Source organism: Eumetopias jubatus, unplaced genomic scaffold (genome assembly GCF_037043125.1).
Source record: "Eumetopias jubatus isolate StellerSeaLion01/CBP00866 unplaced genomic scaffold, mEumJub1_p1.0 scaffold_8, whole genome shotgun sequence".
In the NCBI taxonomy this organism is placed as follows: domain Eukaryota; kingdom Metazoa; phylum Chordata; class Mammalia; order Carnivora; family Otariidae; genus Eumetopias; species Eumetopias jubatus.
The window spans coordinates 82,826,255-82,852,618 of record NW_028274814.1 but is presented as its reverse complement, the minus strand read 5'-3'; the positions used below and the strand labels follow the sequence as shown (position 1 = coordinate 82,852,618).

At 54.8% G+C, this 26,364-nt stretch overlaps 2 protein-coding genes across 3 annotated transcripts; both read left to right on the top strand.

The window, feature by feature from the left end:
* The first annotated feature begins 1,432 nt into the window (after positions 1 to 1,432).
* Positions 1,433 to 20,019, top strand: ZNF385A (zinc finger protein 385A). 2 transcript variants are annotated; one of them, XM_028125641.2, is made up of 8 exons: positions 1,433 to 1,503; positions 7,903 to 8,039; positions 14,767 to 14,877; positions 16,501 to 16,663; positions 18,578 to 18,820; positions 19,161 to 19,330; positions 19,524 to 19,619; positions 19,762 to 20,019. In XM_028125641.2, exons 1-8 carry the CDS (start codon positions 1,494 to 1,496, stop codon positions 19,990 to 19,992), a joined length of 1,161 nt encoding a protein of 386 aa, XP_027981442.1. In that variant the 5' UTR covers positions 1,433 to 1,493; the 3' UTR covers positions 19,993 to 20,019. The 2 variants fall into 2 exon arrangements, with proteins under 2 accessions (XP_027981442.1, XP_027981443.1); XM_028125642.2 differs by lacking the exon at positions 1,433 to 1,503 and having other exon boundaries at positions 7,960 to 8,039; positions 14,754 to 14,877.
* Positions 20,020 to 23,511: 3,492 nt separating this feature from the next.
* GPR84 (G protein-coupled receptor 84) lies at positions 23,512 to 25,560 on the top strand. Its single transcript, XM_028125577.2, has 2 exons — positions 23,512 to 23,614; positions 24,159 to 25,560. The coding sequence occupies exon 2, from the start codon at positions 24,167 to 24,169 to the stop codon at positions 25,346 to 25,348; it is 1,182 nt and encodes a 393-aa protein (XP_027981378.1). The 5' UTR covers positions 23,512 to 23,614; positions 24,159 to 24,166; the 3' UTR covers positions 25,349 to 25,560.
* The last annotated feature ends 804 nt before the right edge of the window (positions 25,561 to 26,364 follow it).

Below are 26,364 nucleotides of genomic sequence, written 5' to 3'. Positions count from 1 at the left end.
AGGTCACAGTCCCCTGAGATCTCTGGGCCTCTGGATCAGAACAAGACCAAGGTATTGGAACCCCCAGCATTCTCTTGCCATTGAGCTGGGACATCTTTTCTTCAAGCCAGATCAGTGGGGTAAAGGCAAGAGATTGCTGAAGTCCAGAATCAGGAACTTGAACTTCTGGTACCTTAATTAGCCATCTAGTCCCACTTCCCTGCTGAACCCAGGAATGCCAGTCCTCAATCCCCCTTCCCCGACTGTTCCAAGACTCCAGTCCCGCCACCCTTCACCAACCTCTTCCTCCCTGCCTCCACCCTCCTTAAATCCCAAGTGTTCTAGTTCCCAGTCACACCTCCTTTCCCTCTGGCTGGGACTGGCCTGAAGCTGGCTGCGTGGCATTCTGGGAAGTCCTCCTGCCGCCCTCCCTCTTGGGGCAGGTATAGACAGGTCCAGGCTGTAGCAGCTGCATCTTCCCCAGACCCTTCACAGACTCCCAGACTCCAGCCTCATGCTGGGGTCCCAGTTGCTCATCTCTAATCAAGTCCCCCTGTTAGTCCTTAAAATACATCCAATGTCCTGCACAGCCCCCTGACGCTCCCCGCAGCCCATACATTCTGACCTATTCCCCATCTTCCCTGCACCTCACCAAACACCCCCACTAGTCCTCTTCAATCCAAGGTCACCTTAATGGGGAAGGCCCCAGGTTTGGGCCCCGACGCCTGATGGATGCTCCTATCCCCACCCCAATTCAGGTCATCTGTATAGGATTGAGCCTCAGTTCTGGATTTTGTATCATCTTCTGGTTGCCCTAATGATCACAGTTGCAAGCTTCTTTTTCCACCTCATTGATTGCAATCTCTTCACTCAGAACTTCCCTAAGGACCTAGGCATTTGAACCCCAGCCAGAGATCAACCTGGGATCCATCTTCAGCCCCACATTTCACCTCTGAAACCCAGCCCCCAAACATCTTGCTCCAAAGTCAGAGAAACAAAGGACCTTAACATTCTCTGCACTCCCCCACACGGACCCTGCCCAGCCTATCACTCTGAAGAGGACCCAGGTGTCCCACCCAACCCAGGCCCCATCCCTCCCCAGAGTACTTAGGCATCCCTCACCCCATATCAGCTCATGACCAGACTTCCTGCCCTCAGACTCAGCCCTTCCCGGGAACCCAGGCATCTTAGTTCCCAGCTTCCTCCATCACTTCACACCGCCTTGTAGATGTGTTCCCCCAGCCCTGGCTGCAGTGACACCGTAAATCCAGGAGACCCGGGGCAGCAAGTGGGAGAGAAAGCGGGAGGGGCAAGGAGCCGCCAAGACGTCCCCTCATTGAGCCCAGGGTGCCCGGGTTCCCCCTCCTCCCGTCTTCACCTGCTGCGGGCTCCGCCCCCGCTCCGCCTGGGCCGGCCTCTGCTCCTCCCCCGACTCCTCCCCCCGTACCCCCAGCCCGGCCAGAACGGCCCCCGGGACAGAGCGACGCGGAACCCCGGGCGCCTGGGTCCCCAGCATGATCCTCGGTGAGTGGGCTCTGCGGCTCTGGGCTCCGGGGCTCCTGGGTCCCTCTCAGTAGGTCACCCCCCCAACCTCCCGGCACCGCGGTGACTGCGGCCGCCAGTCAGCAACCGGTTCCCCCTCCCCCTTCATCTGGCTTCACATCTGGGGGTCTCCTCTTCCCCTTTTCCCCAAGCTGCCGCTTCTCTGGGTAATTTAGGGATCAGTGAAGGGGAAAGCAGAGCCGAGTGAGACCCCCGCCCCATAATGAGGACATTGCGTATTCATGAGGCTCATGAATATTATATGACGGTCTACGAGAGGTTGGGGGAGAGGGCTGATCTTGGCCTGGTGGAGTTGAGGGAAAGGTTCTGACCCGTCCCCCCCCACACACACACACGCCCTCCCCCACCCTTAGCTCAGACACTCCGACGTCCTTCTGGGCCCAGGATAAGAGGGAAAGGAGGAAGTGGGGGGCGGGCGGGGAAAAGATGGTGGGTGTAGCTTCGAGGTGTGTGTGGTGGGAGGTGGGAACCTGAGGGCCGGAGATAAGGGGGCTGGGGAGAAGCAGGGGTGGGAAGCTGTCCATCCCAGGGCCCCTGCGGCTCCGATCCTGCCTCCGCAGCCATCCTGCCCCAACACGCCGGGACCTGCCCCGCTCTCTCCTTGCTCTGGCTGCCTGGGCCCTTCCTTCCTGGCTTCCTTCTTTCTTCCCCCACCCCCACCCCTGCCTTGGGCCGGGGGCACCAGGGGACAAGGGGCAATGGAGAGAGTAAGGAGGGGGAGGGGAGCCCCCGCGGGGCTCTGACAACCCTTCAGCCACAGCCACCCCATCCTCATGACCTACATCGGAAGGGAGCCCCGGGTTGGGGGAGGAGAGGGACTAGCTGTGCGCCTGGACTCCTCCTCAGCTCCAAGGGCTCCAGGCCCCTGCCTCCACAATAGGCTCAGTTCTGCTCTGTCCTCTGACCTCTGACCCCTGCCCTGGTTAGGCCGGTTCCTGGGCCCTGCTTATGGTGGGAGACCCCACCACCACCACCCACAGCAGGACCTCACACTCTTTACCTCCCACTGGGGACACCTGGCTCCATGCTGGTGCCCCAGGGCTTGCCTGGCTCCTGTCTCAGCCCTCTGCTGGGTCCCTCTGCTGTTTGCCTCCTTGGCTCTTTTGCTTCCCTTCTTTCCTTTGACCCCTGTTGACTTCCCACTCGTGGTCTTTCTCCCCTTCTGCCCTCCTTTCTCCATCTCTTTCTCTCCCCTTCCTGTATCTCATCCCTCTCTCATCATGTCACACACTCCATCATAGTTATTCAATGAATGAGGGAACAGAGGCATGAATGACTGGTTGACTGCCTCCCTCCCACGAGTATCTCCAGCAAAGAAAAAACTCCTCACCCAAGTCTGAAGACTATCCCCACCCGAAAGTGACCCTCACCAACACATCTTGGACTCAGGCCCCCAGAGCATGGGCTCCACATTCCTCCAACCTGTGCGATCCCTGCATGTGGGCTCCACCCTGGGCTCGGGCCCCACCCTGGGCCTGGGCCCCAGGGGCAGCATCATGCTTATCCAGAATAGGCTAGTGTGAGCAGCACTTCCCTTGGTCTGTAGGCTCGAAAGACCACCTCAGGGACCTGCTCAAACCTGACCAAGACCCCACCACAGGAAAAATGCCTGGGTCCACCAATTTCACCCCCACCGTATCTCCTGGAGGACCCTCTAGTTAACTCCCTCCTTATGCCCGCCTACAGAGGGGCGGGAAGGGAAGCTTGCCAGCCAGGGCTCAGGCCCCACCCCCAGGGCCCATAGTAAGGTTTTCTGTTCCAAATGCTGAGGTCTACTGAATCCATGTACATGGTGGCCCTGACCAGCAGGTGGGGCGCCGCCTACCTGCTCAAGATCTAGACCGTGGGCCTAGGTTTAAGCAGATGGTGGTTCTGGGCTCAATTCCCTGTTCCAGGCCTTTCTTACTGTCCTCTCCAACTAGGCCCTTGCAGGGAGGGGGCATTGAAGGAGGCCCTTTCCTGTCAGATAGGGAAGATTTCCCAAGGATCTTCTCTCTCTCTTCCCTTCCTGGCCACCTCCTCCCTTTAACCCTGCCCTGCCTACATCCACCCTAGGGTTATTAAGGATGATGTTTTAAGTAGTTGTTCATAATCATCCCCTGTTGCTTTCATCTTTGACTTCAAAGCTTTTCCAGCCCTCAGCCTGCCTCCTGTCCAGATGGGAGAAGTTGAGGCAGAAGGGAACAGATACATGGAATTTGGTCAAGAAGTCAAGATGCAGGGGTTCGAGGTCTCCCCTCAATCCCCAATTTTAGGCATTGCTGGGGCTGGGGACGGAGAAGAGGCCCAAAGTCCTGAAGAGAAAGTTGGGTTAGAGATGAGAACCCAGTCCAGACCCCAATCTAGCTCCTCCCTTGGCCCCAGAGTTTAATTCCCATCTTAACCCAGGGCTGACCCCATGCTTTTCACCACCTTAGGTTAGGGCCCTAATACTACTTGCAACCCTAATCCCAATAGCTCTCTCTCATCTCACTCTCATCCTGGCACAACCTTCAGAACCAACACTAACTCACAGCCCTACCCTAACACCTTTCCTGACTCCTGTTCCTACCAGACATGACCACTCCCTGAGCCAGCTCATGGCAGACACTCCCATTCTTTACCACAAGGGCTTGAGGCCCCAGGCCTGACCTAAGACAGCCAAGGGGCTGGGACTCTGACCTGACCAGAATTTCTGGGGCAGGGAGAAAGGAAAAGACCAGACCTCAGTGGGATGGAAGGAGTTAGATGTGGCTTGGTTGTGGCTCGGTGCTAGAGAGGAAACCTGAGCAGGATCAAAGTGCCTAGGGCTAGGTAGGACATAGAAAGGGACAGATGGATATCCATCCAAGGGTCTGAGAGTTCACCCCCTCTAAAGTGCATTGGCAACTGTCTTTAATAAAGCATTTGGCAATTCCCACAGAGCTGGGTGGGGCTCTATCTGTTGGAGGTAATTACTCTAATGAGCTTCTCTCTGGAGTGGCCTGCCCCAGCCAGGCCCCAGCTCCTCCCTGCCCTGCCTGACTTGTGCGCCATGCATGCACACACTCCAGTTCGCTCTCCTCCCCCCTCCAAATCTGCCTGAAGCCCTCACCTAGCCAGATGTCAGAAGCCCTGGATTTCCTACCTCATTTCCTGCTTCCCCAGCCCTCACTATGTTCCTGCCCTTCCCCACCCCCATACGCCATCCCTAGTCTACCCACAAAAGTGTGGTGCTTGAAAGCCCTGTCTCTGGAGCCAGACAGACAGGTTCAAGTCCCTCACTAGCTGTGTGACCTTGGTCAAGTAACTCCCCTTCTCAGAGCTGATTGTCATCATCGATAAGATGAGGACTCATTTATTTAGCAAACATTTATTGAGCTCCCTTTGTAGCATGCCAGCTATTTCCATGGATTCGTTCAATCCTCTCAACAACTCCTTGAGGCAGTACTGTTGTTCTCTTTTGCCAAATGAGCTAGTCACCCAGCTCCTGAGCATTGGAGCCATCTTCAGGGAGATCCCAGTGCCTGGCAGATAGTAAGCCCTCAAAAAGTGGCCACTATTATTATTCTCAGAGAAGGGGAGAGGCGACTGAGGTTTGAGCCACCTGAAACGCGAGCCCTGCTTCTGCCCACTCTGCCCATGAGCTGCCATCAGTCCCTCTCCCCATCTCATAGCGCAGTAGACCCAAAAATCGGGAATCGGGAAGGAGACAGATGAACCTCTAGTCGCCCACTTTGCTTCCTTGCCTCACTCCATCCTCATTTCAGCCCTTGCTCCCACTTCCCTCTCCTCCCTTCTTCCCTCCAGGGCTCCTGTCAGTGGAAAAGATGAGTTGCTGGCCATAGGAAACTGAATCACTGCTGTTTGTTTTCCTCCAACCCCAGGAAGTGCAGGGATCTTGCTCTCCCCTTCCTCTCCTTGAGCAAGATGGAAGCCTGTGCTTGGATCTCCATGCCTTCCAAGTGAGACTAGAGTCCTCCGGGGGTTATGTAGCTGCAAAAGAATTTGCTACAGAGTTCGACAGATCTTGGTTTAAATCCCAGCCCTGATACTTACAGGCTATGTAACATCAGCCAAGGTTTTTAAGTTCTCTGAGCCTCAGTTTCCTCATATGTCAAATGGGGGAAATAGTATCAGCTACCTCCATAGAATCATAGCTGCCCCGGAGATTAAATGTGATAATACTCAGAACTCATTGCCTGGCACATAGTGGCTCCACACTACATTTTTTTTTCTATTGCCTTTTCCAGAACTCATCTCTGTCTTCTGAGATGGGTGTTTGAGTGGTGGGGGCTTCAGAGAGTCTAGAGTTGGGGAAAGGGTCAAGGAGCTGAGCTGCTCTGGGGCAGGGCAAGTGCCAGCCCCAAACCAGCTGCTAGGGGTGGGTGCTGGGTGCCTGGGACTCTGGGAGCGCTCAGGTTTCTCTCACCATTCCTGATGCTGCCCGGGGCTCATTAAGGCTGCCCTGGTCTGGTGTGCCAGGCTGGGAGGGGGTGCACACAGAGGGGAGCAGCCCTGAGGGGACAGACCAGGAAAGGGAGGTAGTCAAACTGCACCTCAGACGTCTGTCTGTCGCTTCTCTCTCCCATTCTTGCTCTCCCTGCTCTCTTTCAGTCTTTCTACCCTGGTCTCTAGCTCTGTGTCCAGTTTTTCAGCAGAGTCTCTTTTTTTCTCTCTCATTTCACTCTCTTCTCTCTGTTGTTCAGTATCCTTTTCTCTCTCAGTATCTATGTCTTTTTTCTCAATCACTTACTCCTGCTTCTGTCATTCTTTCCCATTCTCTCTCATTTGCTTTTGTCTGTCTGTCTGTCTGTCTCTCCTCTCCCCCGTCCCATCCCAACTCTGAGGTGGCAGAGGAGGGAATACACACAGGGTTTACAGACCCCCAGCTGCCCAAGGGCCAAAGCCAAGCATCCTGCCATTTCCTTCAACCCTAAGCCGTCTAGAGCCCAAGCTCCCAGCAGCCTTGACCTCAAGTACTCTGGCCACCCACCCTGGCAGAAGAGACAGACCCCTCCAGACCTTTCTGGACCAGCTCCCTGCCCCCAGCTGTGCCTGAGCCCTCCCCACACCCTCCCTCTCGCCTCTGATTCCCTAATCCCTGCTCCCCCGCCCTCCCCTCTGCCCCACTTTTCCAGGACTCTGATTGGCTGATTCTACTGACTGGACTGGGGGGGAGGGGGCTGGCAAGGGAGGGGGCAGGGGGCAGAACCAAGGGAAGGGGACGCTGTCAGGCCCAGGCCCCCGGGGGGCCAGGGCCAGGCCACTGCCTGGGGGCAGCAGGCACCAGAATCTGAAGGTATGCAAAGGGGCAGTCTCTATGGAGGGAGCAGGAAAGGATCCCGGGGTACCCTCTGCCCCAGTAAGGTCAAGGGAGGACGGGGCCAAGCTTGCAGGCTCCTAGCTTTGCCTTTGTTCCTGGGAACCCCTGTTGTTGGCAGGGGGTTGCTAGAGCAGTGAAGGGCAGCCAGAATTCCCTGACTGGTGGACAGCTAGGTCGCAGAAGGGAGCTGGGCTAGCGGAAGCCCAGAGGGGTCCTGAGGGCCTTTGGCCCACCCCCTTTGGAGACTGGCAAGGTTCCTCCCATGGCTCTGGAGGGAGGAGAAAAAGGTTTCAGGGGTGGGTGGGTAGTGGAGTGGCTAGCCTGGACTTTCATTTCCCCCTTGGGGTCAGACCCAGGCATTCCCCTCCCAGAGGCCAGGGTGGCGGTTCCTCCTGCCAGGCTGGAGCTGAACGCTCCCAGTGAGACAAAGGGGCACGGGGGAAGACAGGAAGGTTGGGGAAAAGGGGCTCTGAGAATAGACCCAGGCAGTCCACCTCCCAGAGGAAATGCCACTCACCTATTACCTACCCCCAGAGATGTCGACAATGAACTAGGATTTATGACTGAGACAAATCACAGCTCTTCGGGCAGCCTGACTCAGTAGCCCTCCTCCAAATCTAGGCCTCAATATTCCCCTCTGGGCAGTGGGATGAATCACCCACCTGACTCTGTTCTCCCTGGGGTGAGACCTAGCCTTTGGGATTCCTTGGGGGAAAACAAAACCAGAAGAAGGGAGTGACCAGAGCCATGGGGCTCTTGAGTCCTGCTGATCCAGCAGAGAAGGTCTGTGCTCTTCCTGGGTCTGTAAAATGCCTAAAGGTCTTGGGGGAGGGAGGCTGGAGAAGGGGGAAGTGAAAAACACCCAGAAGGGAAGGGCTGGTCTGCACCTTCTCCTGGGCCCACGGGGCACTGTGCTCCGTTGCGCTGGAGACAGCAAGCAGGGGAAGTGTGTGTGCACCACGGGGGTCACACTTCTGAGTGTGGGGGCCCCAGCTGGGGAGTGGGACTGACAGGTTTGGGTGGGGCTCCCAAGCTTCAATCTTCCTGCCCCATGTAATGTTTTCTCTGCCCTTCAGGCAGCCTGAGCCGGGCAGGGCCCCTCCCTCTGCTTCGGCAGCCCCCCATCATGCAGCCCCCACTGGACCTCAAGCAGATCCTGCCCTTCCCACTGGAGCCGGCCCCTACCCTGGGCCTCTTCAGCAACTACAACACTGTGAGTAGCAGCCAGCCTGCCTGCCCTACCCTCCTGAGACCCTGGCTCCTTCTTTCCCTCCGACTCACCCCTGCCCTCTTCTCTTGTATCTAATTCCTTATCTCCTCTTAGGACACCATCTCCCTGACTTCTAGCTGGTTACGAGCATTGTTGGCTATCTGGTAGACTATTAACAACAATAACAACAATAGCTAATATCTGCTGAGGTCTCACTATCTATGAGCCAGACCCTGTGCTACATGTTTTATATGAATCCTCTCATTGAGCCCACTATCTAGAGAAGAAATGAGACCTAGGGTGGTGACTGTGACTACAGGGCGGTGGAAGCGGGGACAGGTGCTGAATCCAGAAGCAGGGAATAAGCAGGGCCACAAGCCTGCCTGTTTATAAATTCTGGCTCTCTGGAACCCACACCTAGGTGGGTAAGGTCAATGGGGTAGGGCTTAGAGGGCTAGCAAAGTTGACTAAATTTAATACAGTATGAAATAGGGAGCCATTATGCATTCCTGAGCAGAAAAGTGACTTGGTAAGAGCAGAGTTTGAGGAAGGTGGGTGGGACAGCTGGATGAAAGGGAGCAGAGCCTGAAGGAGGCTGTCCCACCAAGGCAGGCCTGCACGGAAGCCTGGAAGTCCAGACTGGGCCAGTGGTAGGGGCAGTGTGAGTATATAGGAAGGGGGAGAGGCAAGGTGTTTCCAAGGAAGTGTTCATAGGCCATGGTGACCAACTGGTATTTGGGGGTTGGGGAGAAGAGAGAGGATGAATAAAGGCTAACTTCAGGATTCAAACCTCTGTGACTGAATGAAGTCAACTTGACGGGGGCAGGGGTTTGGAGGAGGAAGCTGGTCTGGGGTGAGGCTACTGAGCTCACTTTAGGACATGGTGAGTTGGTATACAAGTGGGACATTAAGCCAGAAGTGTCCAGCAGACAGTTGGAATTTGGGTCCTGGAGAGTGGGCTCGAGCTAAAGGTTTGGGGGAAGTCAACTTTATTCAGCTCAAATAACCCACCATCAAATCATATTCAGCTACAAACATGGACTGCGTTATCAACTACGCGCCGCGCACTGCAGTAGGTGTTTCCATACCTGATCTCACTTCATCTTCACCACAACCCAACAAAGAGGACAGTATTATTCCTGCTTCACATATGGCAAGGCAGAAACTAAAGCTCAGAAGGGTTTTTTAGTAATTTACCTCAGTTGACACAGTATGTGCTGAAGGTATGATTCAACCCTATAGGGAAGCTGTTGTTTTATCCCTGTTTTACAGATGAGAAAATTGAGTACTGACTATAAGCAAGGCACTGTTCTAGACACAATGGAGATGTGAGGGTAAACGTGATAAGGTCCAATCTTGAAAGACCTTATATACAGGGGAGAAATATCAACATCTATGCAGCAATCTATAACACAAAACAGAGCAAGAGTTATAAATATTGTGACAGAGACACTGACAATGGTTCAAGTGAACAAAAAATATTTTTTGAGCACCTACCATGTACTGGGCACTGTACCAGGTATCAGGGAGAAGGGACTCAGTCTGTGCCCTTGGGGAGAGCCCATGCTTAGTAGGAAAGATAACAAGTTAGAGAGGTTAAGTGACTTGCCCAAGGTCACAAAGCTAGTCAATTCACATGGATAGTTCAGGCTTTCTGACTCCCACAGGGTTCATGGCTCCACTGCCTCTAGTAGGGACTAGCTATTTAAAGCCATGAGAGCTGATAAGCTTGGAGAGTGCAGCAGAGTGTTGAGCAGCAACAACTTTGACTGGCAGGATTTGAATTAACATTCCAAAAGTACTGGCTGTGTGACCTTAGGCAAATTGCTTCACTTCTCTGAACCTGAATTTTACCATCTGTAAAACAAGATAGTAATAGTACCAACACACAAGGCTGTTGTGAAAATTGTATTGCGTAATCATAATGCCTAGCCAAAGTAAGTGTTCAGTGTTAGCTGCTATGATTATTATGTTATTGCTATTATTTTTATTTAAGAGAGGATCAGAGAGAGAAGGGTAGTATGGCCAAGGCCTCAGCCTTTTGGAATAAGCAGAATTAGGCAGCAGGAACAGGAGGAGGCGCGAGCAAAGGAAATGGAGGAGCCACTGGAGGGGGGTGGGGATGCAACCTGGTTCCTGTAGAGTTAGAGAAGCCAAGGGAGAGAGTGTGGCGGGCTGCATCAATAGTGTCAAATTCTGCAGGGGAATGAGGACTGCAGAAAAGCTGCAGACAGGCCTTTGGCAGTACTGTGCAGCAGTTAAGTACATGGCTTTAGAGTCAGGCTGCCCAGGTTTAAATTCCCAAATCCCAGTTCAGCCACTTACTAGCTTATGACCTTGGGCAAATTATTTAACCTCTCTAAACCTCAGTTCCCTCATCTATAAAGTGAAGATAATAATAGTACTTATTTTGAATAGTGGTTGTGAAGATTAAATTAGATAATCCATGCAAAGAGCTCAGTACCGAGGGTGGCACATTCCAAGGGCTCAATCAACATTAGGTGGTGGTGGTGGTGGTTTTATTATTCATCGCAGAGTCTCCCCTTCCCTGGACTAAGACCTCCAGATCTCTTTCCTACGGGGGCAGTTCCTATCTCTTAGACCCCTTGCCACATTATGCTTTCCTCTGCCCTTGGACATCCCTCATTGTCTCCCAAAGACAACCTCTACCTCCAGTCCCCTGCTTCACTCATCTCTCTGTCCTAGGTGGAATGAGAGAGGGTGAGATCCAGAGATGAGAGAGCAGGAAACCTAAGACCTGTCCAGAGAAGGATGAGGAGGTGTCTGGGGCAGTGGGTTGCTCTGCCCTCCTGCCCCTCAGCCCCCAGTGCTGCCCCTACTTCACCGCCAGAGGGCAGCAAGTGCACGAAACATAAGCTCTTTGGGACCCTGGTTGTCCAGCAGGTGGCGGGCGAGGGGAGGAGGTGGGAAGAGGTTAGGGACCATGTCCCCATTCTGAGGTCGCTTCTGCTCTGGGCGCCCCCGAGCTCCACCGTTCAGAGGAGTCGCTAAGAGAGCAGTGCCTGACACCTAGATTCCTGGGCTCGATTTCCTCTCCCTAGCAGGGGAAGTGACATGTAAAAAGGGCAAGGGGGTCGTGTGCAGAGGGAAGAGGAGAAGAGTCGTCTGGGGACCTGGAAGAGAGGCTGTGAGCAAAGGAGCGAGGGCCAGGGCGGAGGGGATGGAAGAAAGGAGAAACGTCCGAGCTAGAGAAACAGAGACGTCCATAGGATTGATGGGGACACTGGACCCAGCAAGTGTCCTCAGTGGAGGAAGCCGAGGTCGTTTGGTCAATACCCGGTCGCCGGGCCGAGCGACCCCTCGCCAGGACAAGGTCTACCCTGGAACGAGTATCTGGATACGGACACCCCCTCCCCTCCTCTTTTCACCCTAGCCCCACTTCATCTCTCGCTGGCTCCCTAGCCCCGCCCCCGTCCGCGGCCCGCCCTCGGCCCCGCCTCCGGGGCGGGCTCCGGTCCCAGCCGGCACCGCCTCCCCTTCTCGGGCCGGCCCGGCCGCACAGCCCGAGCCACCCGGGCAACGAGCGCCGCGTCCCCGGCCTGCCCGGCCCGGCCAGGCTCGGGTACCCCGCCCGGGTCCGCCGCCCCGGGCCATGGAGTCGCGGTCCCCGGGGTCCCGCAGGGTAAGCCACCCGGCCCCTCCTCTCTCCCTGGCTCCCGCCGCTGCCGCAGCGCCCCCCCACCCCATCCCCGCCCGCCCCTGGCGGGCGGGCTACCTCTCCTTTCGCTTGGTCCTCGGGTTATCTGGCCCATCCCCCATAACAGGCGCGGTCCCAACCAATCTCTGGATCCCGGCTGGCACCCCCAGACTACTGCCACCATACTGGATACCCCCACCTCTGCTTCTCAGATCCTTTGAGCCCCCCAGATCTTCAGACTTCCCATCAGGTCTTACATGTACCCTCAGATTACCACGCCGCTTAGATCCCTCTTACCCCATCCCGGCATCTCTCCCCTTCCCAAGCATCCCTCCCCCACCAGCTTCCACCTGCTTTTTAGACACCCCCTAGCTCGCTCTCTTTCCTATTTCAGTTCTTCCTGTCCCTCAGGTCTTCCCATCCCTGAGATGCCACCCTCCTTCCCTTTTCACCTTTATGTGGGGGAAGGGGGAGGAGGGGGAAGTGAGGTGGTCAAACAAGGGGCAGCGGTTTCCATCAGATAAAGGGCAATGGAAGGAAATATAATCATGCCCCCCCTCGTGTTCCTGATCTGGTTTCCTCCCTTCCCTCCCCCTTGCCCTTCCTGATTCATTTTGCCCCAGCTTTAGGGAGCGATTCCCCTTCATGTCTGCTGTTGGAGGGCAGGTGGGAGAGGAATGTTTTGTGGACCCTTCCAGGCAGTGTCTAGGCCAAAATCCCAGGGAAGGGGCTCCGGAGTGGAATGGGCTGTGGGAGATGTTGGCCTCCACCCCTCCCCAGAGAGCCCTCATCTAGGTCACTAGGGCCTCTTGACCTTGGCCTGGAGCGGCACTTCAGTGGCTCACATTCCACCTGCGCAGGGATTGGGCCCAGGAGCCTTCACCTTCAGCCTGGTGTCTCCTCAGTTCCTGGAGGAGAGGGTGGGAAGGACCCACCGCCCCAGGTTGGTGCCCTCTTCCCGGTGCTCCCCACCCCTAGTCGGTGTTTATGGACTTAAACCTGAGGAGAGGTGTGTACAAAAGAAAAGGCTCTCACCCTGGAGGAGGGACACAAGTGGGACAGGGACCATGCTCCTGGGATGGATTTGGGGATGGTCAGCCCACAGGTCGTCCTCAGGGCACTCTGGGGAGCAGGCTGGGGCAGACACAGAACTGGGGCCTCTGCTGTCCCCTCTCCAGCCCACTCCTCTCTCCCTACTGCTGTCATCGACTTAGGTTTCCTGGCCCAGATTGGGTTTCTGTTTGGGCTGAATTCCATTCCCCACCCAGCATGTGAGGAAGCCCAGGGGCTGAGGAGAACCCTGGGGCAGAGGGCGGCAGGGCGGAGGAGGGGGTTGTCTCTGGATAGGGAGGACTGACGCCTAGAGACTGGGAGCTGAGAGCAGTCTTCTGTCTCCCCCTTCTGATTTAAAGCCTGTCTCCAACTTGGTCTGTCTTTCTTTCTGCCAAACACATCATACATTCACACAGATAAACACACAGCTGAAGATTACACAACCTGACCATTCATGGCGTTGGCAAAGCCCCCGACACAGAAATGTTGATACATAAATGATGTACACACAGCACATGACACTCCTTCACACTCCACCCATGCACAGATTGATCACAGCCTGCCTAGACACACAGTCACACCCATTCTTCCCTTGTTTGGCTTTTCTTTGAATAGGACCTGGGTTTCCAGGAGGTGAAACGTGAGCTACTGAAAGGGGCTGCTTCCAGCCAAGGACAGACCAAGTGATGGGACACTTGTCAGTCAGACCAGTCATCTGAACTTGGTCATGATTCCTGCCTCTACTACTACCAAATGAGGCAGCCCATTTCACAGGGATCTAAAAGCCCCCTTCCTGACATTACCCCCAACCAGCCAGTGAGACTACTGGGGAGAGCGAGGATATGTGGACTTTGCAGATTCCAACCACCTTCTTCCCCCTGCTTCATGTTCCTGTCTCTCACCGGAGTCTTACTGGGAACCATGAAGACCTGGGCACAGGAAAGGGACTCAGCTAAGGAGCTAAGGAACCCCAAGTCCCAGCAACTATTTTTCATTTGATCCTTCCACCTAGAAGACAAGGCTTCAACTCGAATTTGGTTCCATCCTTATGAGAGGTCCCAGCCATCACTCGATCCTCCTCAGCCTCGGCTACATTCCAGTCTTGCCTCTCCCTGGCCGCCTAGGGGCCAGAAGAGAGGAGGACTGTGCAGGGAGGCAGTTTTCATGCCTCTCGGCCCCTGACTTCATCCCGATAGCTGAAGTCCTCAGAGAGAAACTCCCATCCTCTCCCCTCCTCATGTGAACTCTTGGCAGGAGACTGCAAAGACATCTGCTGACCCAGGGTGGGGGCAGATACTGTTCCTAATCACGCCCAGCCCCACAGCCCTGCCCCAGAGAAAGAGTTCAGAAGATCTCTTGCTGCCTCAGGCCAACCCAGCTTCTTAGTTCCTCCCCACTAATTCCCCTTTATTCACTACAGCCACATACTCTCTCCTGAGTTCTATTACTCCCTTTTAGACCTGCTGCCTTAAAGAGGTAGTCTAGGGAGTGTGTTAGGGCAACCCGGGGCCCAATGGGAAGCTAGGAATGTCTGTCTCCTGGGACCAGAAGCTTGACTTGGTAGACATCTTGCCCCAGAGTGGGGCCAAAAGAGTTCAAAGGCCTCAGCTGAAGGCCCTAGGATCTGGGGTGCTTTGGGACTTCCCATCGGTGGGCTTCTGGTGGACTGGCCTAACTGTAGGTCAAAAAGAGATGGATCATCATGGTGTGATGAACTGAGACAGCAGTTCACGTGCAAGTAGCAGCTCTGCTATTAACTCATCGTGTGACCTTGGGCAAACCACTTCTACTTTCTGTCAGATGCGAGCATGGGGCCAGTTGATCCCTCAGGTCCCTTCAAGTGCTGTGAAGATTGGGCTGGGAGGGAATCAAGGGACTGAAGCTCAGAGCCCTCAGGCAAACTGAGGGATAGAGGGGAGGTTCTGGGGATTTGGGTTCAACCCAGCTGCTACCAATGTGGGGGATGATGGACATGAGATTGTGCTGGGGTTCCTGGCTCACCCCAGCCTGCCTCCATAGATGGACCCCGTGCAGAAGGCTGTACTCTCCCACACTTTCGGGGGACCCTTGCTCAAGACCAAGCGGCCCATCATTTCCTGTAATGTCTGTCAGATCCGCTTCAATTCTCAGGTAAGAAGCCTAACTGCTCAAGTGATTGGGGCAGCAATAGCCAGGGGATCTCAGGGGAGGGCAGAGGCTGGGAGCTCTGGTGGGGGGCAAAGATTAAGGGGATATCGGAAAGAGCAAGGAATGGGGATGCTGCAGGAGGGGCAGGGGCGGATGGAAGGCACTTGAGAGGGAAAGAGGTGTATATTTCAACATGAAGTAGGCCAGTCATCTATGGTTGACCCCTCTCTCCCTTGGCAACCGAGGCCTCCCTGGTTCAGAACTTCTTAGAACACAGGTAGCCATCATGTGTGGGTGGGAGAGTGGCCTCTGGCCCACTAGTCCTTGGGCACTGGGCTGAGTTAGGTCATTGACTCCCCTACAGAGCCTGTGCCTTCCCGTGGCCTCTGCTAAACTCCTCCCCTGGCCCACCCACTTCACTCTTAACCTCCTGGCTTCCTCCTCTCTCTCCCCTCTCCCATGGGACTTTCCCATGGAGAGAAGGCACCCCAAACGCAGAACCTAGGTGTCAGGCCTCCCAGCTGTCCTCCCTCTGTGGCTCCCCTTGGACTTCTGTGTGGGTCTAGAGGGGACTTTGTGGGGTGCAAGTTCTGAGAGCTTTTGGAGAAAAACAGCAGAGCCTCATTCTGCTGAGTAGGGGGAAATAAAGCATGTTCTGTTTCTCTACCCAGTCCACACACACACACACACACACACACACACCATGATGCCAGGCTCCACACACCACTGCCCCACCCCTGGGCTGTCAATCTTCTTCTCCTGCCCATCCACACTTTTTATTTCTACTCTGTCCCTGTCTGAGTGACCTTGTGGCTCCAGGATTGTATGTTCTTAGCAGGAGGTGCACATGGGAGTGGGGGTAGAGCCAGGACCAACCCCGCTTTAGGTCTTTCCTTTACCTTAATCCCAGGCATCCTTTCTCCCAACCCTGGCTCCACTCACTAGTGGAGGGTAGAGGACTAGAGGGGCAGGGGGCCAATAGTAGACAGCCCTCCCCTCTTTTGCCCTCCCCTTCCCTCCCCCACCAAGTGGCTCTGTTTTGACAGCTGTCTCTGCTGCTGTCTCTATCTCCAGAGCTGGGCTTGGGGCCAGGGTCCTCCAGGGTGTCCACAGAGGCTTCAGGAAAAAATGAGAACCAGGGGTGAGTAGTCAGGATAGAGCCCAGACCTCAGAGCTCTTTGGGAATCCCAGCCTGAGTGTAGAAAGAGTGAAGGCTGAATCCCAGTGCCAGGAGACATAGGCAAAGAAGGCCAGGGGGCGAAGAGATTGCTGGCTGGCTGAATTGCTAGGACCCTCCCATTTAGGATTCTGTTATAGGTTGGGGTAACCTCCCTCACCCAGAACTAGGTGAGAAGCCTGAGTCAGCAGCCAGGCCCTGCGTGTGGTGGTAGGGGGGAGCCTGGGCTAGGTGAGGATCCAGGTTTCCATCTACTCAAGCTTAAGAAGCTAGTCTGAACCCCAGGAATAACCAGCACTCCTTGGTATGGGGCTTTACATCTCACTGGTACAGTGAGAGATTCACTGCAGCCTGCTGAGACCACCCCAGGACCTGAAAAGGAGCTCTGTAGGGAGAATGGTCAGATGAAAGGTGATCTCAGATTCCATATTCTTCCTTCATCCCTAAAGAGCCAGGCTGAGGCACACTACAAGGGTAATCGCCACGCCCGAAGAGTCAAAGGCATCGAGGCTGCCAAGACCCGAGGCAGGGAGCCTGGCGTCCGGGAACCTGGAGACCCAGCTCCCCCAGGCAGCACCCCCCCAAAGGGGGATGGTGTGGCCCCCCGTCCAGGTGTGTCTGAATCCCCCCCCACACACATTGTTCAACTGATCTTGTCTCCTCTGTTCTTTCCCCACGTCTTAGAATTCTCCTCTGCTTTCATCTCTCTCTTCCTTAGCCCCTACCCCACCACGACCCAAGGTGAGTCCTGGAGCCAAGCACAGTGATACAAAATTTCCATCCTGTCACCTCCACTCCCACCCCAGCTCCTCTTGACAGAGTACCCACTGTCTGTCCTCCCCACTGCCTAGTGACTCAGAGAGGGGCTAGGGTAAGGTAACCTGGCAAACTTCCTCAAGAAAAAAGGAACCATCAAATCCAGGGAGAGCCTCCTCCATCTTGGGGAGAGGGGTAGGGAGGGAATCAGGACCCCTTAGGGCCTGCCCACTGGGGTTCCCCTTAGGGAGGACTGAGACCTCAGGAAACTCAAGCAACTCCCTGGTGATCTTGATTGATCTTTTGACTTCACTGGGCCAGAGTTTTCTTTCCTGGGAGTGAGACTTAAGATGTTTTAGGTCTTTTCCAGGTTCACAAAAAGCAGCTCTGAGATTCTTTCTCCCTCATGGCTGGTGGCCGTCTTCAATCATACTCCCAAGAAATCGGAAGGAAGGAGTATCAAGAAAGGAAGATATGAGCCACCCCCATCCTGGGATTACCACATCAGATAGCAGTCATAACCAACTCCAGAGAGAATGAATATCCCCATTTCCTCTTATCCTTGCCTGTCCTTTCTGCCCCACCCCAAGTAGAATGAGAACCAGGCATCTGCATCACCAGCTTGGGAACCAGGACCCCACTCTCCACACACACACACACACACACACACACACACACACACACACACACACACACCCTCAGGGAGGCACAGATAGGGCAGGCAGGTGAGCTGAGTTACAATTATGCTCTGGCTGCTGCTTAGCCTGATCATCGGTTTTTAACTTGGCAACATCTCTGTAAAATGGGGATGATGATGATAGTGGTGGTGGTAGCTAACATTTCTTGAATATCACTGTTCTAGGTGCTTTATGTATATCACCTCATTTCATTAGTTCCAATGATATATCTCTAAGGAGATCATGATACCTGCCCTACTTTTATAAATCATGAAGCCCTGTCCAGATTGAGGTGAGTGTGCTATCTGGATTGAAATGGAGGTAGTGGGTGACAAAAATGAGCAAGAGAAATAAAGGGAAAGATGACAGGATGGACAAGCAGATGCACACCTGCAGGGGTCAGGAGGTCCCTTCTTACCAGTGCCCCACCCCCACTGCCAGCCTCCCCACAACCCGGAAACTGGATCGGCCGCTGGAGCAAGAATGGGAGTGCTAGAGTTTCCCCTGTACAGAGGCCAGAACCCAGCGCTGAGAGCTGGAGCCTGTGCATCTTTAATCAAGCCATGAATTATAGAGCAGCCTGCATCCCTGTTCCCTCTCCGGTTCTGCTGTTTCTGTTTCCCTTTTGCCATGTCTGTAACTGTTTCTCCCGACCTCTCCTCGTGCTGCCTCTTCCCCTTCCTAAAGCTCTTTGGCATGCCTCCCTGGAGACTGGGCAGAACTCTGGGAAGGGGCTGGCCAGGCAGGAAGCCCAGGCTGGCTGGTAGGCCATTGAGGGGTGAATCCTTGTTCCATGCCTCTCCCCATGGCTAGGCTGGGTGCCAGCTTCACCCTCAAGAGGAGGCCATTGGGGCTGGACCCCTCAACTATTCCCAGCTTCTGGAGAATGAGCCAGGCATTGGAGCCTCACACCCAGACTACAGCAGCTAGACCACATCTGGCTCTGGCCCAGGGCATGAGAGCATGCATGTTGTCACAGGGTGGGGACTCCTGGGCCCTTGCCCTCCAGGAAATGGGGGTGGGTTTCCTCCACATAAAGAATCTTCTCCAAAAACCATCTGGGGTGACCCCTATGTTTCTCCCCTAACAACAGTTTCCATGGAAAATGGACTGGGTCCAGCTCCAGGATCCCCAGAGAAACAGCCTGGCTCCCCATCCCCTCCCAGCATTCCGGAGACTGGTCAGGGTACAACCAAGGGTGAAGGGGGGACTCCAGCCCCAGCTTCCCTGCCTGGGGGCAGCAAGGAAGAGGAGGAAAAGGCCAAGCGGCTGCTCTACTGTGCTCTGTGCAAGGTGGCAGTGAATTCCCTGTCCCAGCTTGAGGCTCATAACAAAGGTATGGACTCTCCTACCCCCACCCCTACCCCTGTCCTCAGCCCACTCCTGCTCCCTACCTCCTAATTCCCCTGGTTTCCAACACCCTGGACCCTCCAGGACTTATCAGCCTATCTCCCTCCCAAATCATATCCCCCCCTTCCTTAGCCAGTTTCCCCTACACCTAACTTCTTCACCTGTGACTCTTCCCTGACCCACCTTGTGTCTGGGGGCATCCCAAGGGGCTTGGAAAACCCCCACACTTGATGCTCCCCCATATTTTAATTGGGAGTGTATTTGTCACCTACTGGGCCTGGAAAATTTTTCCTCCACCCCTTACCTCTGCCCTCTGTGGGCTCCAGGTACTAAGCACAAGACAATTCTGGAGGCCCGAAGTGGGCTGGGCCCCATCAAAGCTTACCCTCGTCTGGGGCCTCCCACTCCTGGGGAACCAGAGGCCCCTGCCCAGGACCGAACCTTCCACTGTGAGATCTGCAATGTCAAGGTCAACTCGGAGGTCCAACTGAAACAGGTGGGTCCAAGGCCTTTCCCAGGAACTCTAGGGAGCTCAACTCACTAAGTGGGGAAGAGAACGGGGAGCTTGGGTGAGGGCTCTTCCTTGGTGCCACAGAAAGGGCGGAGCCAGGTGTTTGGGGTGTGCCTACGGGCCTATCGGTTGCCCCTTTCCCCGCGGCTCACAGCCCTCTATCCGCTCGCCCCCACAGCACATTTCCAGCCGGCGGCACAGAGACGGCGTGGCCGGGAAGCCCAACCCGCTACTGAGCCGTCACAAGAAGCCTAGGGGCTCCGGGGAGCTAGCGGTGAGGCCTGGGCGCTGGAGAATTCGGCCACGGGGAGACCGGAACTGGGAGGAGGAGGGGACGCGGGGCTGGCCCGGGGAGAGGTGGGGTGTGTGCGCCGCAGAATGACTTCTCTCTTTCCCCGCCCTTCTCCCCCCTGCAGGGCACGCTGACTTTCTCCAAGGAGCTGCCCAAGTCCCTGGCCGGTGGCCTGCTCCCCAGCCCCCTGGCGGTGGCTGCGGTGATGGCAGCGGCAGCAGGCTCCCCGCTGTCCCTGCGCCCGGCCCCAGCCGCACCTCTTCTCCAGGGACCGCCCATCACCCACCCCTTGCTCCACCCGGCCCCCGGGCCCATCCGAACTGCGCACGGACCCATCCTTTTCTCCCCCTACTGACCTGAACCCCAAACCCCCTCCCATTCAAACCCCCCCCCCCGCCACCTCCAGCCGGGACCCAGGCCTCCAGGCTCCAAGCCTGCCCTTACTCCCGGCACTCCCTGAATGATCTCTCTCCTTACCCCCCACCCCGAGGTACGGGGTTCCAGGAAAGGGGAGGGGTAGCGGGGGAGGGGGGCTTCAGAAGGGGGGGAACACCCCAGATCTCAGGGAACCCCGCCCCCTGCCCTTCCCTCTCCCCTAGAAAGGGGGGGCCGTCTCACCCCCGAGCCCCCTTGGAGACACCCCCCCTCCCAAAAGCCATGTCCATTCAGCCCTTCCCCCCCAAACCTAGCACAAAACGGGGTTCACAAGCCATGGTCGGAGTCCGGGGGGCAGAAATGGATTTTCTTGGCAATAAGCGGACTCTGGGACTCCGGCCCCCTGCCTCCAAACTGAAGCGCTTCCGTGAACACCCCCGTCCTCCGCAGGGGGAGGGGAGCAGGCGGGATCCTGGGTCCCTCAAAAGCACTTTGGTTTTACCGCCTGCAACCTCACTGTGCCCGCCCCGCACCATGCCCCAGCCCCAGGTCTAGCTGGGCCCATCGCGGGGGGCAGCACTTGGGGGCATCTCTGGCACTTGGGTGGGACCAAGTAGATGCCCCTACAGACCCTTCCCTCACTTTCTTCCTCCCCAGTCTGGATTCCATTCTTTTCACCAGCACCCATCGCCCAAGGGGTACCGAGGGGGGCAAGGGGTGTCCAGTTCAAGCCCACCCCCGCCTCGCCTTCCGCAAAACTGTGAGCAAAAAGCAATAGAAGCCTCGCCCCCGCCCCTCCCCTTTCTGCAGGATTCGCTGAGTCTGTAGCCTCCCCCGTCCCAGCTCCTAGACCTCATGGCTGTCCCTCCCACCAAACACCTCGACTGCACAACTCGGGCGGGGGCGTGACCTCCCTCCCTCCCTCTGTGGTTTCCGTATCGTCAGCCCTTACAGCAACCGACCGGGAGGGGGACGGGCCCCCACTGGCCTTCCCGTCCCCATCAACTCTTTATGCTTGACGATGTAGCAACCCCGGCCCCCCACCCACGTCTTCCCTTTTCCCTCTCCCTGACAATAAAGTCTGGATTCGTTGCCCTCTGTCCCCCAGACTCAGACTCTCAATCTTGGCCCCCTGATACGGGAGCTGTTACAACGCGAGATGGATCTGTATGGTGAGGGGGACCGGCACACGGGAAAGGGGGCCAGGAGGAGGGGGACGGAAAGATCCGAGGCTTGTAGAAAGCGAGCAGAGGCTCCCAATCCCACTCACCCCCACTCCCGCCCAGCCCAAATGTAAACTTGGCCCTGGGGAACCATTTCTGAGTCCAGGTCTCGGATTGTAGACGCAGCTGTTGAGAATTCTCCACAACTCCACCAGGCGGCGCCAACGACATGAAAAAGGAGTCCCCCTAAGTGTGTCTCACGATTCTGGGAAACAGGTCTAGATCCAGTCTCAGACAAAGGAAAGAATCCAGGCTTTTGTGCCTCTCTCTGGTGGGAAACCCACGCCAGCAACACGCAAGGAATGGAGAGAAGTCGGGGCAGGGACTAGGAATCTCAACTCCAGGCACTGCTGGGCCTCATATAAATAGTGACCTTGAGTTAGTCCTTCCCCTCTCTGGACCTCAGTTTCCCCCGTATGCAAAATGAGCAGATTTGGGTCTCTTAAAAGTTCACTGAGCCTTCATGTTCCAAGACTAAAGAACTGGGACTGTGCCATTTACAGATAGGCAGATAGACTAGAATCCCTTCTCTTCTGGTCCCCTAAATGGTCTGTGGGACAGAGAAGCACACTCTGTTCAGCTGCCTCCCACATGATGTGGGGGAAGGCACTCCTCATTATCTCCAGAATTCAGTTCAACCAAACACTCCCAAGAGCTGTATTGACTCTGTGATGCCGTCCCTCTAGCCCTGCTGAGTGGCAAGAAAGTAAAACAAGGCCAGACCAGAACCCAGCATCTCCCCATGTCCCCATGAATTGCATCCCCTTTGCTCACTTCCCCCTCTCCACCCACTTCCCAGTTTTTCAGAGGAAAGGGGGAGGAAAGGTGAGATGATGATTGTTAAAGAGGAAGGAGAGGGAAATAGAGGCCTCCTGGGTTTGTCAAGTATGAATTTGGGGGTAGGAGTTCACTGAGGGTTTAGAAATCGAACGCAACAAGGAGTTTGGGAGTGGTTGGATTTTTGTTCTTTGTTTTTTCAGATCTAGCTAAAAAAAATGCAGAGACTGGAGATCCAGAATTCTGAGGAGCAAGAGTGGCCCTCTAGGAGAGAGGGTGGTGAGAAGCAGGGGTTACATGAGGGGATAGAGATAGCAGCTAGAAGAAACTGGAGTGAGAGGGGCTGGGATACATACCTCCAACCTGGTTTAAAAAGGAATTCATGATACACCCCATTCCCTAAGCCTGCTGCTCTGACCATTCCCTATCTTAGTGATGCAGAACACCACCACCCACTGGGAAAACTGGGAGTCATCCTAGTCGTCCCTCTTCCTAAAACTTCATCCAATGCATCATTAGATAAATACTATTTCTTTTCTTTTTTTTAAAGATTTTATTTATTTATTTGACAGTGAGAGACACAGCGAGAGAGGGAACACAAGCAGGGGGAGTGGGAGAGGGAGAAGCAGGCTTCCCGCAGAGCAGGGAGCCCGATGCGGGACTCGATCCCAGGACCCTGGGATCATGACCTGAGCCAGAGGCAGTTGCTTAACCACTGAGCCACCCAGGTGTCCCTAAAAATAAATTAATTAATTAAAAAAAAAACTGATGGCGGCCCCAGATTTGGTCCGTAAGCCAAAGTTTGCTGACCCCTACTTTAGAGAATCAATTAAACATGTATATATTTACATATCTTATATTTACATATCTATGTCCCCTGCTAGGCTATGTGTAAGCCCATGTACATTACCTTCTTGTATCCCCAGTGTCTAGCTCAGAGTCCAGTGCATAGTAGGCACTCAACACGCGTTAGTTGAGTGAACAGATGAATGAATGTTTGAACAGTGGCCTGCGCCCCTGTGTGGAGTGAAGCCAGAATCCTGGATGCTTCTTTTCCCACCTTTCTTCATCTGGCTCCTTTTATCAGATGTGTTAGGGTATCACATGCCCCCCATCCCCGATTTGAACCATCTCTGAGTCCCAGAGAGAAAAAAGGCAGTGCTCCCTCCTAACAAACTCAAGGCTTCTAGGGTGTCCACAGCTGCTCCTGAAACTTGGTTTTCTCTTTGGCCCCTAGAGAAGTGGCCCAGATATTCTGATGGTCTGTCTGTCTCCACGTCTGGATAATTCTTGGCAATGAACTTATAAGCGTCCTGCTTTGCAAAGAGGGGAAGGAAACAGAGGTTAGGTCTTTAGGAAGGAGTGAAACAGCCTTGGTGTTAGTACCAGTGGATTTTCGACAGAGAGGCCCAGATTGCACTAGCCAAAGCAAAGGGAGGTAAGGGAGGAAGTGGCCGAGGTTGGGTAACTAGGGGATTTCTTATTCAGTTTAGTATAAGACCATGTCTCGAAACCTGACAGTCCACCAGAAAGAAAAGACTGCTCTTCAAATGAGTTGGACTTCTCTCCACTAGAGTGAGAATTGAAGACTGGGAGACCCAGGTGAGTACTTTTTGTGGTGGGTGTACCTTTACTTTCTCTGTCTCCTCTTCTCCCAGGTGATAAAAATAGGAAAACAAAACAAAACACCTGAGGCCTGTGTGTGTGTAACAGACAAGGGCAGGGGGGACTATAGTAGCATCCTGAATAGAGAGGGGGGACTCCTGGGTGGTCTTAGGGGAAAGGGAAAAGATTAGAAAGTCAGAGGGTGTTAGGGTTACTGAGAATATCTGGATGGATATTGAAGAGGCCTGAAGTTTGGAATGGACAGACACAGAGATATTTAGATAAGAATTTGGGGAAATTAGAGAGAATCTGTGAGAATGGGAAAGGACTAAGGAGCCTAAGGAGAGGACTGGGAATCTCAGCAAGGGTTGAGGATGCAGAGGCCTGGCAATGGCTCAGGAGGCTGGTGAGCTTCTAAAACAGTTCAGGTGTCCAGGGGCCCAGAACTGTTCAAGAGATCTAAGTCCAAGGCCAGGTTCTGACTCCTTCTTCCCCTTACTCTTTTTTTTTTTTCTTCCCCTTACTCTTTCCGCCTCTTTAGCCTCCATCATGCAGAACAACTCCGTCACCAACTTCTCCTGCTACCATGAGTCTGTATTGGGCTATCGTTATGTTGCAGTTAGCTGGGGGGTGGTGGTAGCTGTGACAGGCACCGTGGGCAACGGGCTCACCCTGCTGGCCTTGGCCATCCTGCCCAAGCTCCGTACCCGCTTCAACCTGCTCATCGCCAACCTCACAGTGGCTGATCTGTTGTACTGCACCCTTCTCCAGCCCTTCTCTGTGGACACCTACCTCCACCTGCAGTGGCGCACTGGTGCCACCTTCTGCAGAATCTTTGGGTTCCTCCTCTTTGCATCCAATGCTGTCTCCATCCTCACCCTCTGCCTTATTGCCCTGGCACGTTACCTCCTTATTGCCCACCCTATGCTCTTTCCCCAAGTTTTCAGTGCCAAGGGGATGCTGCTGGCATTGGTGAGCACCTGGGTGGTGGGCATGGCCAGCTTTGCCCCTCTCTGGCCTATCTATACGTTGGTGCCTGTAGTCTGCACCTGCAGTTTTGACCGCAGCCGAGGCCGGCCCTACACCACCATCCTCATGGGCATCTACTTTGTGCTGGGGCTCAGCAGTGTTGGCATCTTCTATTGCCTCATCCATCGCCAGGTGCAGCGAGCAGCACAGGCGCTGGATCAGTACAAGCAGTCCAGTGTCCAGTCCAACCACGTGGCTGAGACAGAGGCTATACCCAGTCATTTCCAGGAGCTGGACAACAAGCTGGCCTCAGAAAGGCCCAGTGAGGGGATTTCGTCAGAGCCAGTCAGTTCTGCCACCACCCAGACCATGGAATGGGACTCATCAGAAGTGGGGAACCAGCACAGCAGGGAGGTAGCTAAGCACATGGCAGAGAAAAGCCATCCAGAAGCACCAGCCGAGACCAGGCCAACTAAAAGAGCCCAGAGAACTCAGGAACCCCCATCAGAGTTTGGGAAGGTGACTCGGATGTGTTTTGCTGTGTTCCTCTGTTTTGCCCTGAGCTACATCCCCTTCTTGCTGCTCAACATCCTGGACGCCAACACCGCCGCTCCTCGTGTTGTCCACATGCTCGCTGCCAATCTCACCTGGCTCAATGGTTGCATCAACCCCGTGCTCTATGCAGCCATGAACCGTCAGTTCCGCCAAGCCTATGGCTCCCTCCTAAAACGAAGGCCCCAGAGTTTCCGTAGGCTCCATTAGAACTGTGTCCCCAGTCACCAGAATCCAAGAATGACGCCTCCAGAACTAAAGTGGCCAGCTGGTAGGGAGTAGGTGAAAGTAAGACCTGTGGGCATTTTCACAGACAACTTTCCCCCCACTCTCAAACCAGGCTTCTCCATCCCTTGATCAATGCTTCAGCTCTAGATTGCCCAAGGTGCATTATTATTAATAAATGAATTCTATCCTTTTAATGCTCAGGTGTGGTCTTTGGGGAATAATAGGCCAGCACTGGTTGCAGCTGGAACCTAACAGTTGAGAGTTTGGGGGGTACCTATGTCATAGCAGGGTTAGGAAGCACAGCCTTCAACTGAGGGGTTTCCAAGTATAAAACATGAGTTGGTTTAAGAGGATCCACCTGTCTTTTTGTTTAACTTCCCAGAAACGGCCTCTGCCCCTAACGACTGCTGCCAAGATCACCCCATCCAAGCAAACAGTTTTATTGAACTCAGAAAAGTTTTGTAATCCAGCTTTGATAGCCACTCCAATGAGTCCAGACCCCCAGCCCTTGCCCTATCCAAAGAGAATGGTCTTGGAAGAAGGATGCCTTGCTCTGTGGAAATGAGCTGAGCTAAGCTGAGGCAATGGCAGACAGGGAGGGGTTCCAGCTACCCTAGCATTCACAACGGTCAGAGCTAAATCAGCTGAAGTCCTGGCCCCTCACTTTCCCCAGACTTGTTCTTGTTATCCTGGGTTATGAGAGCAGAACAGAGACTCTAGTTAAGAGAGTTCAGGGGTCCAGCTGAGGGGAGACCATATCATTCCCTTCCTCTAGCATGACCCACATCCTGTCAGCCCAGCCACCCACATGTGTGAACTTAAAGATAAGTACCTGTGTCCACCAGGTGACGCTGGTTCTCTGTGTTTCCTTTTTGGTGTCCCTGTTGAGGACAGAAGGTGTCAGAGGGACTGGGAGCCCACAGACCACCTCCCACTCAGCCAGCAACGGTGATGACCCAGAGATCCGCACCTCTCTCTTTTCCCCAAAGCTTAGGGGG

Excerpts from the sequence above, each read along its gene's own strand:
- ZNF385A (XM_028125641.2), top strand. Across the intron at positions 14,878-16,500 it reads AGATCCGCTTCAATTCTCAG|AGCCAGGCTGAGGCACACTA; the intron begins GTAAGAAGCCTA and ends TCATCCCTAAAG. Across the intron at positions 19,331-19,523 it reads CGGAGGTCCAACTGAAACAG|CACATTTCCAGCCGGCGGCA; the intron begins GTGGGTCCAAGG and ends TCGCCCCCACAG.
- GPR84 (XM_028125577.2), top strand. The coding sequence starts at position 24,167 with ATGCAGAACAACTCCGTCACCAACTTCTCCTGCTACCATGAGTCTGTA.